The following is an 18,813-nucleotide window of genomic DNA, read 5'->3' as shown; positions in this document are numbered from 1 at the left end:
TTTAGCAGGATAATGAAAGCAGCACTTTGAAATCTGTTTATTTATTGCAAGTAATATCGTTATCACGTTATTCAACAACGTTATCCCGTTTTCCTCATATTGTGCAGATCTATTTTGCAGGTATTTGGTCATGAATCAAAATATTGGACAAACTAACATTTTGAAAATGTAGGGGATCAATGTTATTACTATTCATCCTCTGTGAAACATGATTGATTGTACAAAAAAAATCATGTCTATCCATCTAATAGTTGTTAAGGTATTTCACTCATAACCGGAAATGTCCACCTTGTTGGCTGGCACTGGAGGAAAAGTCAGTAGATTAATCAGTAGGATTCATCCTCTGGGGACCATGAATGCCTGTGCAAAATGCCATGGTAATCCATTAAATAGTTTTTTTGGTCGACCCACTCACAGGCTGACAGACTGGCCTTGCCGTCCCTAGAGCCGAGCGGCTGGAGATTGCTACAAATTGAGAAACATTTGTTTGGTGGTATATTTCCCTCACATGAGACATGGACTCACATTTCAGCTCACCAACATGAGAACCCAGTCGTCTTGCAGGGGGATCACTTTTACTCACACATTCGCACAAAATCACTTTGTCCTGCACTGGAGCTTAATAAAACCTCCTCAAAACTCCCACACTTTCTGCCTGCAATTCAATGCAACCATTTATCCATTGATCTGGCCGGACGGTATCTGCTATGGGGTATGTTGTATGTGTTGAAGGTGCACCATAACACTTTACTAAGGGTGTTACAATAACAGCCTTTATAGCACAGCAGTGTGCCGTGGCTCGCCTACACAAAGCCTGGCATTGAAATCTGGATCTCATTCAGCAGTGAGAGTTGCTGCTGTTGAGCTGTGACCTTAGAGGGTGGAGACGCCACTTTCTCTTAATGGAGAGGTGTATGTGTAAGCGGTAGAGCCCGTAATGATTCACATGGCTTGGTTTCAGACCGGTTCTCAATCATTCTCACTATGAGCGAGTGGAGGCAAAGGCTGTGGAGCGAGCCCCCCTCCCCCCTCGTAAACTGGTGACACAGCAAAACAAGCAGACACTCTGCTTACCAGAAATCTGGCAACGCTTCAGTGACTGGCCCACCCAGGCTTCCACACAGATGGGAGAATAAGGGCGAGAGAGAGAAAGAAAGAAAGAAAGAAAGAAAGAAAGAGAGAGAGAGAGAGAGAGAGAGAGAGAGAGAGAGAGAGAGAGAGAGAGGATACGGGGGAGAAAAGGAAGACAGATGGAAGAAATGAACGTAGCAGAGAGAAACAGTTCTACTATGTCAAAAAAAAAAACTATATTCAAACACACCTGCACACCCTGCACTCTAACATGCTTCCAAATGGAAATGTGTATTTGTTCAGTTCATAAATTGACTGGTGTATTCCTTTCAGTAGAAAAGCCAAGAAACAATTGGGTATATTCTCTCGTTCTGGCTCCTATGTTCACCATGCTTTTAGAGGGCCTTGTCGTTTGGTGAACAGGTTGTGTAAAGCCTGGCTTCCCCAGGGACTGAAAGCCTCCTGGCTTGGGTTTCACCTGTGACACAAGGCTTGCCAGTCAACCACTGCACAGAGGGAGAGTCCGGACTGAGAGAGAGCAAAGAGATGGCTGGAGGGAAAGACTAGAGTGCTTTAATTCATGGTGAGAAAAATATAATGGGGTCCAAATATGGGAGAGTTCACTTTTTCACCCAACCGCACCCAAAAAAAAAAAAAAAATAATAATAATAATAATCTTTTCTAGACCACCAACACATCAGACACTTACAGACTGGAGCAAAACATATAGGCACTTACATATAGAGGCACCTCTCTTCTGTCCACCTCCATTTTCTCTCCATCCACCAGATGCCTAGGGAGGAAATAGTCATGTTACTAAAATGCAAGGGGAATAACAACCGGAACTTTTCAACCTTTTATCTATCATTCATTGCTTTGCTTTCAGTGAAATTCTTTATAAAAGTTTTGAATAAAGTTTTTTTGTTTCCTATAGCCTAAAACAAGATGGAAAAAAGGATGCTGCAGCTAAACTGAGATGCTCCAAGCGATAATTGGTCATGATTTTCAAAAACAGTAAATACACCTGAGGACATTTTCTGCTGAAATATATATACAGTCTATATCTATACAATGTCCGAGTCTTCAGGCAGGATGCAGCAGATGAGGAAAGGGTAACTGTATCATCAGCACACACTGGATCTGCTGTGACTTCACTCTCAGCTGTGAATAGTGCATGACTTCAAAGCTGCCCAGTGGTGTCAGCTCTGCATGCTGCACTTTGTCTAGACACTCATTTGCATGAGTTGCATGGTGCCACACAGACAAGCCATAACAGTTTCCATTCTGCGGCTCAGAGGTAGATTATATTTGTTTGTTCTGTAGGGGGGAAGTTTCTGACAAATACTTTTCCCTCCTCTTCCAGGTCCCAATTTAGGTGTGCAAATAATTATTATTTTCATTGTCGATTAATCGGACAATAGTTTTGCCGATTGATCATTTGGTTCCCATCACACATCCATAGCCCAGCATGACGGTCTTGAAATGTGTTGCTTTGTCTGACCAGCGGTTCATAACCCAAAATATATAAAATTTACAATTACATTAAAAAGGGAAAATCAGAAAATCCTGATTAGTCAATCGTCAAAATAGTTTCTGATTCATTTTATGTCAATCAGCTAATCGTTTCAGCTCTAATCTCAATATTCTCAATATAACCCATCGTTCCACAAATACAATAAAATAATACATCCGAGTTTTCATGTTGACACTTGTTTGTTAAGCCAAGGACCCCTTAGCTGAGAGACCCCCTACTATAGACATAGTAAAATTAAGATGCATATTAAACTTTCAACACGGGCACCTGGGTAGCTCACCTGGTAGAGCAGGCGCCCATATATAGAGGTTTACTTCTTGACGCAGCGGCCGCGAATTCGACTCCAACCTGCGGCCCTTTGCTGCATGTCATACCCCTTCTCATGTCTTCAGCTGTCCTATATAAATAAAGGCCTAAAAATGCCCCCAAAAGAATTCTTAAAAAACTAAAAACTTTTAACACAATAACGCGTAGGGTGGTCTAAAGCCTTTCTAGTGAACAGAATACTATGTTATTAAAATAATAATTGTTGGCATGATTTTATAAATTATGTTTTAATGTTAAACATACATCTGGCACAGTGAATCCCTCCTAACTGGATCTGTGGATGGCTACCTTAGTGACTACCTTACCTATAGGCCAGTAAGCCTATCATCAATGTGTTTATTTCACAAAAAGGCTCATTTATATTTGCTAAAAATATGTTGAATTCATGTTAAGGAATTTTAGTTTTTTAAAAGAAAACCCCCTGTTGAAGATCTCTGCTTTGCAGTATATACATATAAAGTAAGGCAATTAACTTATAATCATATTGGCAGGAGGCATAGACCTATGAATCTGGGTTAAACTTGTTATTTTATGAAAATAGAACTGTAAATCGACAGAGAAAAGGATCAAGTCACATTAAATCACTAACTGATGTCCTTAGGGTTTATCTAACAATAATATCACTAACACTGTAATATCGTGTCCAAAGCACAGCTTATCAAAAGAAGTGCAATGCCACAGGCCTGGGCGTCTATATCTTGTTTTTAATGCTACTCATATCAATGGGGCTACACTATTGTAATGTGGAACTATAGAGAGGGTTTACGTGTCATATTGTGGATAAAACATTGTCCAAGGTGCCAAGTTGCGCCCCATAACGTCAACAAAGGTGAACATTCTGGGTATGCTGTTGTTTATGCAAGGTTTAAAGACATAATCCAAATCCACACGTAGAAAAGGATCTCTTTTTTGAGCTTCTTGAGTTCAATAACTTTTTGAATCATCTATTAGCAAAAATAAAAAACAGTACTTGTAAGAATGCATCTTAAATCCAGATGTCCAGTTGTTCTTAGTCTGCACAGAATGTGTGTCTGTCACCGTGATCCGGCTGACTTCAGCCTCTGACATGTTCAATGTGAGTAAGAAACCTGACCTGGCTTGTGGCCACGTACTCAAGAACAGACCGTGAGAAAAGAGATTACACATCACAAGAGAACGAACGCTGTCACAAAGCATTTGGGAAACTCATTTTGACATCTTTATATGTGATGCAAATATTTTTCAGACACGAGCAAGTTGATCCTGTTGTCCTTAACATTTTTTCAGGTGATGCATGATTGAATAATCTAATTCCTCTCACATGACAAGCTGCAATCAGTTATAGGCTGTACGAAAATGTGCGCTTTTCTGCTTTCAGCCCTTCTTCACTTGAATGTGCTTCGTGTTCGAGATGAATTTGGAACTAGTGCTACTACTTCTGAGAAGATGATGCTCGTTGCAATGATGAAACGTACATAGATGCCACAATAAGCATCATACTCACGCTCAGTGTCACAGTCACACATAAAAAAGGTGTGAAAACTTTCTTTCAGACCACAAATCTGAATGCTCAAACATGAAACTACCTGGGAAATAAGGTGTGTCTGTAATCAGAGCAGGGCTGCCAATATGGAGAAAATCAAGTATCACAATATTTTTGACCAAATACATCGATACTGCAGCGATATTGTAGGTGCTTGGACAAAATATTTACACAATGAGATTTTTGATAAATAAATAAATCTGATTCTGATTCTGATTCTGATAAATAATCATCAGTAATGTGGATATAGGCTAATGAATAAAGGCAAATAATAGAACAGCTGGAACAGTCTGGTTAGTTCGAGAAAATTACACCACTTTATTGTAATGCAGCCTTTAAAAACAGGTAACGACAACACTTGTGTCATATTACGATATTACAATATCCAAAATTTAAGACGATATCTAGCCTCTTTTATCGATGAAATATAGATATATTAACCAGCCATACATCAGAGAGTAAACAATGAACAATAGCCACCTTTTCTGTAGCCCTTTAAGTAATAATGGAAAATAGCCTCAATGCTAAGCCACTGACAGGTCGAAAAACTCCCACACAAAGAAGTGAAAACAGGCTTTAGATAATTACTATACACATTATCAGCACTCAAACACATCCTTCAGGTACAATAAATGACGTGTGGTGCTTTCAGCGGGAAGAGAAAACTCCTGCAATCAAATACAGCCAGTTAACCCATTAGAGCAAGAGAGAAAAAAAACAGAAATGACTGCAAGACCACACGAAGTATGAGAGAAGCAGTAACATTATGAGTGCATGCGTTGAAGTCGCCAGGCTTTGTTTTTACGTTTTACCTGTGAACGCACCAGCTTTGGATCGTCAATGAAACGAAAAATGCCCAAAAAGTACAATCATCCCAGTAATCTCACTGCACAGTAGTTTTTTTGTTTCGTCAAAAGCTATTTAAAGGAGACGTTTTCCAACTGAGGAAGAAAGAATCAGCGTGCCATTACCTGTTGCCGTCTCTCTCTCAGCTCTCGGTCCTGTCTGCCGTAAATTCCCACAACTTGTTGTTACCTTTCAATAAAGTTTCTCCGTTGCTTGCTTCACCGCTTAATAAACACTTTTCACACCCTTATTCCGCATCAGTGTTCGTGTATCTTCGCTCCGGGTGAGAGTCGGTTGGTGAGGAGTTTGTTTGCAGGTGTCGCCAGAGTTGTGTCTCCTCTCTGCAGCTTTGGTCCAGCCCTCCCTCTCTCTCTCTCTCTCTCTCTCTCTCTCTCGCTCACACACACACACACACACACACACACACACACAAACACACACACACGCTGCAGGATAAAGCAGTCAGGACAGCACATAAACATTTCCATGAATCTGTTTAAACAGGTATATTAACCCTCGAAGTTGAATTCCCCTGAATATAGTGAGTTTATAGCGAGATTGAATGCTTTATATGGCATTTCCATGGGCTCTATATATATATTTGTTTTATTTTAAGATTATTTTTTGGGCTTTTCCGCCTTAATGGATAGGACAGCTAGGTGAGAAAGAGGAGAGAGAGGGGGAAGACATGCAGGAAATCGTCACAGGTCGGATTCGAACCCTGGACCTCTGCGTCGAGGCATAAACCTCTATGTTTATGTGCGCCTGCACTACTCACTGAACCAACCCGGCCACACCATGAGCTATATTTACTGTATAACCTGCATTTTATGGCGTACACAGTCGTTTGTAATTTAAATTTCCTCCAATCAGAGACAAGCTGGAGTGACGTTACTATCATCTATGCTGAGTTGTATCGAAGAGGGTATAATGTATTTTAATGTTGGCTCTGCTTGAACACAAAAGAAGCAACACTCACATATTTGCAGTGGTGTTAACTAACTAAGTACATGTACTCAAGTACTTAAGTAGCCTACATATTTGAGGTACTTTTTTGTCCTTGAATATTTCCATTTTATACTACTTAATACTACATTTTAGTGGTAGATATTGTTCTTCACAACATTTATTTTACAGTTAGTTGGCCTGCCAGTTTACACACAAAACTTCTGAATATAAAATATCATGGATTTTTATAGATTAAACAGTATGCAAAGCAACATTAAAATGCTGCTTACACATAAATACATCATTAATAATATTCCAATAATACCGTAGCCTACTGTAGCAGTTTAGTGCTGCACTTCCTAAAAGTTAGGGAACTCTCAAGAGATTGTTTTGAAATGGTCACAATCGGAGCAGCAGAGGCCATGAGCCTAACTTTTAGTCTAAAGAATGGGTCAAGCTCCAAAAACGTTTGATCCTACATTTCCCATAATGCAACACACAAATGTCTTTTATTTGACCTACTGTCTTTTAAGAATGTGTTGTCTAAATACCCACTTCTTTAAAGACCCACACCTCTGGTTTGTAACACAGGCTTTCTGTTCAATTCTGAAGCCAAAAGAGCCTGAAGACCAAAATCTAGAAAATACTTCTCAGGACTAATTAACTGACCTTCTTGTGTAAAATTGAGTGCTCCTTTAAGGTTTGGGGCTAGCAATTAATGACCCAACACCAAAGGAACACCCAAGTGTATACAGTTATATTGCCCAAATTTCATACCAACAAATATTGATTCCACAAAATGCATATTGAGAAAACACGTGACTGTATAATAATGAGCCTTTCTTCTGACTTGTTGTACTAAAAAGTGTAAAAAAAGAAACAAAATACCCCACAATGTTTTAAAGCAAGGCTATAACTTTTGAATGAAGAAATAACACATTCTTCCTCCGTACAAATGAGAAGTTAAATTCATTAGAAAGAAACGCTCCCTTGATGAATTCAGTACATTCCAAGGTTTTGCTGCTACAGGTTTACTTGTTCTGGCATGATCAGTTAGATTTATATATATGCTCACTGTTTTAGCATTTCCTATTATCCCAGAGGCTCACACTTTAACTGTACAACTATTTAATATTTACTGATTGTAGATGAATGTGAGTGTGGTACTAAAAAGGGACCTTCAGCAGCTGTCAATAATTAAAGGACCTTATAGTAACTCATGCTATACCACTGCATCAGTTAATCTGAGGGGTTTATAATATATCTAGTTTATTTTACTACTACAGACATTTGTTATAACTGAAAGTTGTAATCCAGTAAAGTATAAATGACTTGTGCATTGAGGGGAAAAAGACAGCACTGTGTCATATTAGTGTTCAATTTGCATGTAATACTTCCTAATGTTCTTCTGTTGGGACAGAAACCTCCCAGGTCTCAGTTGGATTGGAACCATAATCACACACACAGGCGTACGGACGTAACAGGAAGCGAGAGGAAGACTTTCCCACCCTTCCTGCTCCCAGTCTTATCTCACTAACTGATAATGAGCAACATATTAAATGTGTTAAATGAGGTCACAGCTGACGGTCTACAACAATACTGTCTTACTTTTAGCACAGTCTGTCTGAGTTAATTTTACAGCCCCCCTCCCCCCCGGACAGTGTTGTCTTGCTTAATTGGGGAGATGAGGATTATAGGCCATTAGGGAGAGCAACAAAGCCCTTCATACTTGTAGCACTGCAAGTGAGACAGGGTTGCCATCTGTTGGCAAAAGTACATAAATAAAAATTAAAAGTGAATGAAGTTACAATACTGCCATCATGTGGATTTCTTCCAGGTAACATGCATCATCTTTCCCCACACTTGCTATTGTTTTAGTGTGTGTGTGTGTGTGTGTGTGTGTGTGTGTGTGTGTGTGTGTGTGTCTGGCTCTGTGTGTGAAGTTTGTTTTTCGGTACCTCTATGTGACAGCTAACGTGTGTCACATGAGGGAGAACACGGACAATGCAGGTGTCTGAATTGAGCTGTGTCTCATGTAGGAGTGTCATGGGTAAACCGATGCTTACAACTGATTACAAGAGCTTACTTTATTAATGTAATTGGGTACTGATTCACGTACTTGTATTATTTTTGTCTAAAATCGAAAATTTTTGATGTAGCATTGCACTGAACTGCTTTCTCATGCAGTTGGATTATTGTAAAACACCTCTTGTGACGTGTGAGTGTGTGTGTGTGTGTGTGTGTGTGTGTGTGTGTGTGTGTGTGTGTGTGTGTGTGTGTGTGTGTGTGTGTGTGTGTGTGCGTGCGCCCTGGAGACATCTACTGCAGCAGGAACTACCACAGAGAAGTGGTTTGGAGTGTTTATATTTTGTCAACACAATAGAGTCACAACCGTGTAAGATGCAGTCACGACACTTCACAGGTGTGTGGTTGAGATCAAAAGTGAGCTTGAGTTCGAAGATGGCTGGTGTGGTCCCATCGCATGGTCACTAGTTCTAAAAAAAAATTGATAAATGCACCACAAAGTATAATCTGGTTTATGCTCTGCTTATCTTGTTGTTTAGTGCATGTGATCCAGCTGTCCTGTAGATGGCGGGAGCAGCACACTGTGGAATTCATCACATGCTGTCAAAAGAAAGCAGCTGAGATAAGCGCTAGGCTACATGTGATGTTGGGTCACGACAGAAAGAGGCAACTTCCTCAATGCAACTGAAGCTATTTATTCCCCCTCTAGTGTCATCGCAGCAGCATGTACGGACCACGACCCTCTTTGACCCTCCTCATTAGAGACTCAAAAAACAAACAAGTAAACAGCAAAAACAACTGCTGCACAAAGAGACCACAGGACAAACACATGTATCGCTTTTTGCACTGCCTGGTGGTGTGATGTCAGCACAACTGGTTATCCGACTGTTTCAATCAGCTCTCTGAAAAGACATTCCATACTCAGTCCAAGAATAACAGCTTATGAAGCTCTTTGTGGTCATATTTACTTGAACAAACTGAGCCTCCAAAGCTCCTCTTGACCTCTCAAACACACTAATCATAAGAAACCGGTCCTTAAATTGAGTGAGGGTTTTGAATTTTGCAACACACAACCCTCAGTTGAAACATTTTAAACTGTTTTCTTTGTTCTTTATTAAAGGCAGGTTTTCTTCTCACAAAATGCCCAATCAGAAAAGTGACTTTCTAAGTTTAACCTTGCATAGTGAAATACAGCGAGTCTAAAGATCACTAGATACACAGTGGTGCTCATAAGTTTATGAACCCATGCTAAAGTTGACTAAAAAGAGGAATAAAAACTAACCCTTAATGCCTTAATTAAAAAAAGAATTCAACCTTTAAGTTCCCTTGGCCTTTGGAATTAAAATAGCCCCACATCATCACATACCCTTCACCATACCTAGAGATTGGCATGGGGTACTTTCCATAAAATCATCTCTCAATGCAAATCAAACCAGCTATTAGGCTAACTGAAATAAAACCATGCCAATCTCTAGGTATGGTGAAGGGTATGTGATGATGTGGGGCTATTTTAATTCCAAAGGCCAAGGGAACTTTATCAGGATGCATAGTATCCTGGATCCATGAAATAACTGGCCTTTAAAAATAAAAATCTGCCTGCCTCTATGGGAATTTAACATAGGGGTAAGGAAGAAGATTTATTTATTTACGATACATTATTCATTCACCTTAAAGGTTGGATTTTTCCTCATTTTTTTTAATTAAGGCATTAAGATCAATTTCCAAAAGATGATTTTTTTTATTCCTTTATTTAGTCAACTTTAGCATGGGTTCATAAACTTATGAGCACCACTGTATAAACCTCATAACACTGATAAAGAAAGAGGTTAAACAACATCAGCAATCAACATACTGTGGAATTACTGAATTAGGGACTGGGATAAATACTTCAGGGGGTTGAACACTGTTTATCCTGCAAAGCCTAATCGCTACTTTACAGCTTTTCAGGGCCGAGACAGTCACATCAAAACAAACAAACAAAGTCATGATACCTGACACAGTAAAACAAAAGATAATTTAGATAGATAGCTGGAGAGCCAGACAGACAGGATATATTGTTAAGTGAAAAGTACATGAACTATATACAGTACATACAGCCAGTGAAGCATGGTGAAACCATTACCTCCTCATCTCTGACTTCACAACATTAAAAAAAGAAGACTAATGCCATGTTTATACCTTTCGATGGAGGGATTTGACAGATTCCGAGGAAATATTAGCTGTAACCTCTAAATCCAATTAACATTTTGGAGGTTTGACCAAAGATAATAACCACTGCTGGAATGAATTTGTAAAAAATGAATTGTGTGATTTACTGTGGTAAACTGATCTAAACAAGTATTGAACGTGCTCCAAATCTTTCTGCTTTGTTGAACTGTTCTCATGTACAGTAAGCCCCTTCTCGAAGATAAGGTGCCATTATTTGATTATTATTTGTAACATCTGGCCATCAGTGATCTCAGGCCACAAGATCAGTAATCATATAACAGAGTTGGTCTGCCAGATAAGACTCATAAATACACCAGAGCCTGTAATGAAGTCAGTTAATGATGATTAGATGACTTTCTGCAATTGTAATATTCAAGATTATTAATGATTGAAATGTTATTTTGTTAATAGAGCTGTTCCTTTTCATGTGTGTCTGTTTAAGCTTTGTCAACTTGAAGCAATACCTGCCATTCCACATTCAACATTCATGTTGGTTATGGGTAACTTTATCCTCACAATCCTAACACAAAACCTGAGTCATTGAATGGTTCATGTTAGCTAGTGACTGTATGAATTAACTATGAAGAAGTGATTATTCAATTTGGATCAGTTTTATCCAGTAATTACTTGAAAATCATTTCAGATTAAAATGTACTCTTTTATTAGGTAAAAGGCTCCTTCGTTATTTCTTAGTATTATGTAATTAATGGCCTGTAAATGAAAGGATAAGGACATGTTCTTTGTATGAGAAAAATACAGGGAAAATTGCACATAAACAACTGTTTTTGTTCTGTATCACTATCTGTACCTGCAATGTTATGTGCTTTTATGCCTCATGTTTTCGTTTTTGTCATCTGTCCTGGAGCTTTCTTCAAATGTCATGCCAAATGTATTTATTAATATTCCTTAAATCCTAAAAGACAATTTGAGTACAGAAATTGCATTTAATTATGTTAATTACTGAATATAAAGGTACAGCATTGGTAACACTTTACAAAAAGGGCCACAGATTTTGAGAAGTTACCAAAGAACAAATGAGGAACGATTAGGTAACTAACACAAACCATTAGTTAATGAGTAACTCCTAATCAAATTGCAATATAGTAGCTAATGATTAGTTATTGATTAGTTAATTGAGAAACAAGGGAGTGAACAAATCAGGAACGCCATGATAATTGATGACTGGACTATATAGTAGATAATGATAGTAAGTTACTAGAGAACAGACTGGGAGAGGGTAATTAAAGTGTAACTGTGTCACATGTCAAACTAACAATGATGCACAAGAGGATTTACACTACTGGATATTTAAAGACAGAGAGGAATGTACAAAGAATGACAAAAACCCAAGACAAGCATCTATAATGTATTACGGCCCGGGTGGGTGCATGGTGAGGTTTTACACAGGCGTAACCTCACAAAGTACCCTTGAATTAATAAGCAATTCTCATACCCTTGACTACATTTAGACACCAGAACATGTCATGCATAATATTACAAAAGCTTGTTGTTGTCTAACCCATTACATTCAGCTTTCCTGCACTTTCTTTTATGACATATGCCCTACTATCAAGTATTTTGTTTTATGAATACTTCAGATCATGCTAACTTTGGTGACTATGGAAATGTTTTATTTTTCCCAGCGAAAAATATAGGGGGACAAACATCATGTCAAACTGCAATTGTCAACCTGGCAGAAAACGTATCCTCTTTCTATTTGCCCTACCATGGAGTATTTTATTTTGTATATGTTTTATTTTATGTTTATTTGTATAAGGAACAGCATTTTTAGCCTACTGATTTGCAATGCCTGTCCCTAAATGGGCCTTTAAATTTGGCTACATAAAACTCAACACATACACAGACAGTACAGAGTCACACAAACTCAACAATAGGTTCATACAATTAAACAATACTGCAGATCGTGCTAACCATGTTGAATATGGAGACGTTTCTTCTTTCCCAGCAAAAGAACACTTCCTATCATAGGGCAACTTTAAGCACGACAACGGAACTAAAAAGGGGGAGATAAATAGTGGATGCACACCGTTCTGGACGCAACAAATTGCGCATGCGTAAATATATCAAAACACCGAATAAAGGAATAAAGAGGGGTGACCGCATGAGGATATTTAAATAAAACAATGCCTTATCGAGTAAGACATTTCTTAATTCATCATTAATAATAGCCTTTTTTTAAATGTGTTTCCATGTTCAAACGGGTTTAGCACGGTCCGTTTACGTGACTAACGGGAAGGTTACAACAACAACAGCTAGCTAGCTGATAGCTAATATTACGACCTGCTGTATATAGATTAGCATTGTCAGCCAAAGTTAGGTCACGTCAACGCTATGGGTAATGTGAAATGAGACAAACGACCGATTTGTTTGTTTTTCAGGTGTGCGCTGGCTTCAGTTTAATCTCGGTGTGACAGCTCGGTGAGTAAATCAGAGGATGGACAACGTTACCATGTCAGCCTCCGGTGGGTCAGCAGAGGACATGGAGGGGATCTGTGTAATGCCGGACTTGAGTGCCATCAAGACTGAGCAGTCGGTGGGAGCGAGCCCAGATGACACGGGCGCCCAAAATGTGGCCATGGGCATCAAGTTCATCCTGCCCAACCGCTTTGACATGAATGTTTGCTCAAGATTTGTCAAGTCGCTCAACGAGGAGGACAGCAAGAACATCCAGGACCAGGTCAACTCTGATCTGGAGGTGGCTTCTGTTTTATTCAAAGGTAAGAATTCAGCCTTATAGACCTTTTTTCATGGCAGACATGTTGACATGTCATAGTAGGAAAAGCACAGGTAAATTCAAAACCATTAATGATGGCTGCATTCCACTTAGGAGAGGCCCTGGTGTTGTGCATGCTGACTCACTGAAATAGCTTACTGGGACACTTGATGGAATTGAGCCATCGTTCAGGTTATCAATTTCAGCTGTGCTTTTCCTACTATAACAAGTCAAAATGTCTGCTGTGAAAAAGGTCTATTGGCCAGGTTTGCGTAAACAAAGTTTGACTCCGGTTAATCATTGCTCTCAAAGTACAACACTCACTTAACATATAAAGAATAAAAACAGAAAGGACAGTAAGAAATATAAAACAAAAATACGGTTAAGTATACAGTGTAACAATACAATACAATAGAATTTACAAGAAATATACAATAACAATTGAAGAGAGTGAAGGAATAGTGCAATATCAGTATAGTCTGAGATTTAAGATTTAAATATGAATATAGTGCAAGTTTGGTTATCTTGTGATAATGTCTGATGTACGAAGCTGGAACTTGTGTGAGTTTACGCAACATTAAATTCTTCTCTTTCAGCTGAGTGCAACATCCAGACCTCACCTTCCCCGGGGATACAAGTGCGCCACGTTTATACGCCATCCACCACCAAACACTTCTCCCCTATCAAACAGTCCACCACACTCACCAATAAACACCGTGGCAATGAGGTTTCTTCCACACCTCTTTTGGTGCATTGTAAGTACCACAGTACTTTACTTTATTTGACAGGATGTCTCTAACATGAATCAAGTCAAAATGTTAATCCATACATGCATGTTTTTTTTCCTCTCAGCTCTGTCCATTCATCAGCTCGCAGCCCAGGGTGAAATGGTGTTTCTGGCCAGCAGGATTGAACAAGGTAATCAGCCCATTTGGGTCGTCAAATGGGTAGAATATCTCAGTCATGCAGTGATATTATCTAAAACAACTCTCATAACCACTGGTGTTTAATGCTGCCACTGACTCACTTATTTTAAGTTTATTATTTATTTTTTTAAGTCTGTAAAATGTCAGAAAATAGTGAAAAATTGTCACTACAATTTCCCAAAGCCCAAGGTGATGTCTTTAAATGTCTTCTTTTGTTGGCCTAATAATCCAAAAAAAACAACAGATGTAGAGTTTACTGTCATATAAGACTTATAAAAAAGCAATACTCAAAATTTAAGAAGCAGCAAATGTTTGGCATTTTTGTTTGAAAGAAGGACTTAAACGATTATTTATGAAATGGTTTGAAAAAAAATATGAAAAAACCTCCAACGATTGACTTTCTGATGTGTTTATTTCACATAAATCACATGCTAAACAAGAAATGGTATTTGATATATAATGCAAGTAATATCATGTAATTACATAGTAGAAACACTGACACATTGTCTAATAATGTTTCCTAACACCTACATCAAATATTTTGCAGACAGTAAACATTAAGAAAAGTGATATCTTCATTGCATTTGAAATATTACAGTTAGTCTCGCCCTGCTGCACAGGATACGTGGGTACGGTGATGAAAATGCATGTTGTGATCATGTTGTTGTTTTTAAAAAAAATCCTTTTATGTATCATTTTAACAGAGACTGTCATCAACCTCCAAGATGAAGAAGGCTTTACCCCCTTGATGTGGGCAGCTGCACATGGACAAATCGCTGTGGTCGAGTTTCTGCTCCAAAATGTGTGGAAAACTTTATGCATTATTCATATCTCATGGTTTGTTTATATCGGAGCATGCTCTCTTTATTTATTTATTTACTGGTATGTATCATTCTTGGCTGTAGGGTGCCGACCCCAACCTCCTGGCCAAAGGGAGGGAGAGTGCTCTGTCCTTGGCCTGCAGTAAGGGCTACACTGATATTGTGAAGATGCTCATTGACTGTGGTGTTGATGTCAATGAATATGACTGGGTAAGAATACAAAGCTTTTATCACGTTTACTGGATCTGCTTAAGTAGAATATAACCGCAACAAAAAAATGTATAATGTAAATCCTTCACTCACTTTGTGCTAGTGTTTTAATGTTGATTAGATTAGATTCAACTTTATTGTCATTGTGCAGAGTACAAAGACAACGAAATGCAGTTTGTGTCCAACCAGAAGTGCAAAAAGAGCAGAACAGTGCAATGCGATACACAAAGTATAGACGGGTGGTGCATAGACAGGACAAGAAATATAGTGCAGTGTAGACAGTAGTATACAGTTGGTTTACAGGTGGTGGTTTAGAGTAATATAAATTAAATATAAATATGTGCAGTGTATTAGCAGTTACCTTATAAGAGCAGAATAAATATGGCTATGTAATATGAACAATGTATGAACATGTACAGATACAGTATGTGCAATGTAGTAGCAGTAACATAATAGTAAGAATAATAGATGTATGCAGTGTATTAACAGAATATATAAGAAAAACAGAATAAATATGGATATTCAGTATGAACTATATAGACAGACATGTACAGTATGTACAGCTACGTGCAGTGTGGTAGCACTGACATGAAGCCCTGTGATCATCAGTCAATGTGGCCTGTTGTAATGTTCCTTCTGTGGGTTTCAGAACGGAGGAGCCCCTTTGCTGTACGCTGTCCATGGGAACCATGTGCGCTGTGTTGAAATCTTGTTAGGTGAGGAGGACACGTTTTTGACTCAAAGTAACACCTATTGCCAGAATTATCCAGCTGTGTTACTATTTCTTACAGGGGATAAACATAGCAATTATTTTTGTTTAGGAAATGATCTGTGGCGTGTCTAACATGTACAATAATACAGTTTTGGTATGTTGCTTCCAGAGAGTGGTGCTGATCCTACCATTGAGTCAGATTCTGGATTCAATGCAATGGACATGGCTGTGGCTATGGGCCACCGGAATGGTATGTGTAAATTAAACACATAGGCTGCGTCCGAAATTCCACACTAACATGCTATTTAGTAGCTAAAACAGTATGTGACATTTTTTAGTATGTCCTTAGTATGAAACCAATAGTACGCAAATTGCATACTATTTCCGGTTAAATATTACAGCATGCAATACTGGACACTACGCCGGCATAAATATCCCACAATGCAATGCGGTAGTAACATCAATGTTCATAACAGACAGACAGAAACCAAGGAGCTCTGTAACGTCAATAACGCTCTAATTTCCATTTCTACATACGACTGTTGGTCTAGTTATTCACCTCTTTCAGTAATTTGGGCATTATCTAGCAAATCCACTAGAGCGGAGGTCGGCAGGGGTTACCATGGTTACGTGTCTGCAACGGCAACGAGGCTCTCAGGAAGTGATGATGGAAATTACAGCGTAGTGCGTCCGAAAAGATACACACTACTGTTTATTTACACAAAAGTATGTTGAACGATAGTATACAATAGTGCAGAGTATGTGATTTCGGAGGCAACCATAGTCTGAGCCTAAATGTTTGTCTTATGTGGACAAGAGTACTTTCTCCGCTATTCAAACTGAGTCATGAAACTGTCATCGTCCCTTGAAACAAAGCCATGTCTACTCATAACCTCCCACCCCAGGCAGTGGTGAATCATGTCATAGTATATAATATAATCTTAGACGTTATTCAAATAAATTGAACTTTTTTTCTAATAAAGGCTCACTAAAAGTATTTTACTTATTTACTACTCAATAAATAATCTCACAATTCTGCCAAAAAATGACCTTTCATGCTCCTGATGAACCCGGAAGTGGGAAAGAGGCAGATTGGACTTCCTCTAAATGCATGTCATACTGTACTTTGATTTGAGCAGGAAATTAGTTGTTGACAACGCTGCTGCTTCCAAGAAATCAAAAGCTTCTCACTTTTCCTGTCTCCCTTCTGAGAGTGAAGGTTTCATAAGTATTCACTTTGAAACGACAGTTCTGTTCTAGAGCTGCAACAATTAGTCGACTAATCGATCAACAGAAAAATAACCGGGAACTATTTTGATAAGCGATTGATTGTTAAAGTGATTTTTTTCATGCAGAAAATGCTGTTTTTGGCCTCTCACATGTGAAAATTTCTTGCTTTTATCCGTTTTATATCATATTAAACTCTTTAGGTTTTGGACCAACAAAAATACATTTAAAGACATCACCTTGGACTTTGAGAAAATGGGATGGATATTTCAAACTATTTTCTGACATTTTATAGACCGGACGATTCATCTAGAAAATAATCAACAGGTTTATCGATAATGACAATAATCATTAGTTGCAGCCCTGTTCTGTTCAATTACATACTGTATGCTTCTCTGCTTAGTTCAACAGGTGATGGAGGCACACTTACTGAAGTTACTGATGGGAATCAGAGAATGAACTGTGACACTTGAGGAAAACAAAAATCCTGAAGGGGCGACGCTCGGCTCTGGACAATCATGTAGCACGCCTGCGCTGTCGGCCAACAGGAATATTTTGTTCCATTAAGTGATATTTTAACAGCGTTAACAACATAACGTTATTTAGTTGCCATAATGCACATGAAGCTTTGCACTGTGTGAATTTTCAATTGTAACTCTTTCAGACTGTCTTACTCTTTACACTTTTCACATTGAATGCGGCAGTAGCATATCTGATCTGGACACAGTGGCAGATTTTTCTATAAGAACATAAAACAAAGTTGAGTTTCTCACTTTCCAGCATGCACTGCCCTCCACCTGTAGTAAGCTGCCAAATGTGGAGAGCACTTTACCTAAAACATGTAGGTTTTGTTTGGAATCTTTTCATATGGTTTATTACATGACATGCAATCATTGGCTGTTCCAACCTATTCCCGTAGTGGCAAGTGTTTTTTAAACGTATTAACCGTTACAAGAAACCGTTTTTAAGAGTAAAAGAATATTAATGTAATCTGTTGAATTGCCTCATGTTCATACCATCTGGTCTTCATGGTGAGCCCAAGCACATGTCTGTGGCTCATTCACTTGTGAAAGACTGCAGTGGGTGGATTGGAAATACGTTCTTTACAGACTGGAATGCACAAGGTACCGGCTGTTTGCTGATCCTGAAGATCTTTGTGTTGGTTATACCGAGTTTATTTATTTTTGCGTTGTAATGCGATAGAATTCTCATATTGATGTATGTGTATTGTGATACCAATGTCCACTGATGTGTAGTGAATTTTAAAAGACCTCATTTGAAATGTGCCACGAGGTTATTGTGGTGCTGTTTGCCACTGTATGATGGTGCTCGTGTTTTACACCAGTCAAAGGTGGTGTATCAACAAATAACTTGTACTGACCTCAGTATCGCCCATCCTTCTGTACAGATATTTAACTGATAGCAAGTTGAAAAGGTCAAACCACTGTTTTGTAGTCACTGATATAAAGCGGTTATTTAATTAAAAGATCTTTTTAAACTGCATTCAACAGAGTCACAGTCATGGGGAGACTATATACGTGTTTAGTAGCTGAGTGGGTTCATGTAGAAGCAGGGGAGAAGTCTATCACAGAATGTAAAGCTACAGGATTATAGTTATGAGCCAAGAATCTTAACTTTTTTTTTTTTTTTTACAATTTTGTGGTTATATATTTTGTCTGTTTCTTGTCATGTCTTATTTGTA

At 38.5% G+C, this 18,813-nt stretch overlaps 2 protein-coding genes across 6 annotated transcripts in view; one reads left to right on the top strand and one right to left on the bottom strand.

The window, feature by feature from the left end:
* arhgef28a (Rho guanine nucleotide exchange factor (GEF) 28a) overlaps nt 1-5,667 on the bottom strand; it is a 50,885-nt gene extending 45,218 nt beyond the window's left edge. For all 5 annotated transcript variants that reach the window (XM_031317916.2, XM_035991167.1, XM_035991169.1 and 2 more), the window contains exons 1-2: nt 5,426-5,667; nt 1,810-1,864 (exon numbers count right to left, since the gene is read on the bottom strand). In XM_031317916.2, coding sequence (XP_031173776.2) covers nt 1,810-1,842 — 33 coding nt within the window. In that variant the 5' untranslated portion in view covers nt 1,843-1,864; nt 5,426-5,667. The remainder of the gene's footprint in view (nt 1-1,809; nt 1,865-5,425) is intronic.
* Nucleotides 5,668-12,502: 6,835 nt separating this feature from the next.
* ankra2 (ankyrin repeat, family A (RFXANK-like), 2) lies at nt 12,503-18,614 on the top strand. Its single transcript, XM_031317919.2, has 9 exons — nt 12,503-12,637; nt 12,881-13,219; nt 13,812-13,970; nt 14,068-14,133; nt 14,846-14,943; nt 15,047-15,172; nt 15,822-15,888; nt 16,054-16,134; nt 17,515-18,614. The coding sequence occupies exons 2-9, from the start codon at nt 12,937-12,939 to the stop codon at nt 17,568-17,570; spliced, it is 936 nt and encodes a 311-aa protein (XP_031173779.1). The 5' UTR covers nt 12,503-12,637; nt 12,881-12,936; the 3' UTR covers nt 17,571-18,614.
* The last annotated feature ends 199 nt before the right edge of the window (nt 18,615-18,813 follow it).

Source organism: Sander lucioperca, chromosome 14 (assembly GCF_008315115.2).
Source record: "Sander lucioperca isolate FBNREF2018 chromosome 14, SLUC_FBN_1.2, whole genome shotgun sequence".
Taxonomy (NCBI): domain Eukaryota; kingdom Metazoa; phylum Chordata; class Actinopteri; order Perciformes; family Percidae; genus Sander; species Sander lucioperca.
The sequence above is the reverse complement of the archived record's forward strand: the minus strand, read 5'-3'. Positions and strand labels throughout refer to the sequence as shown.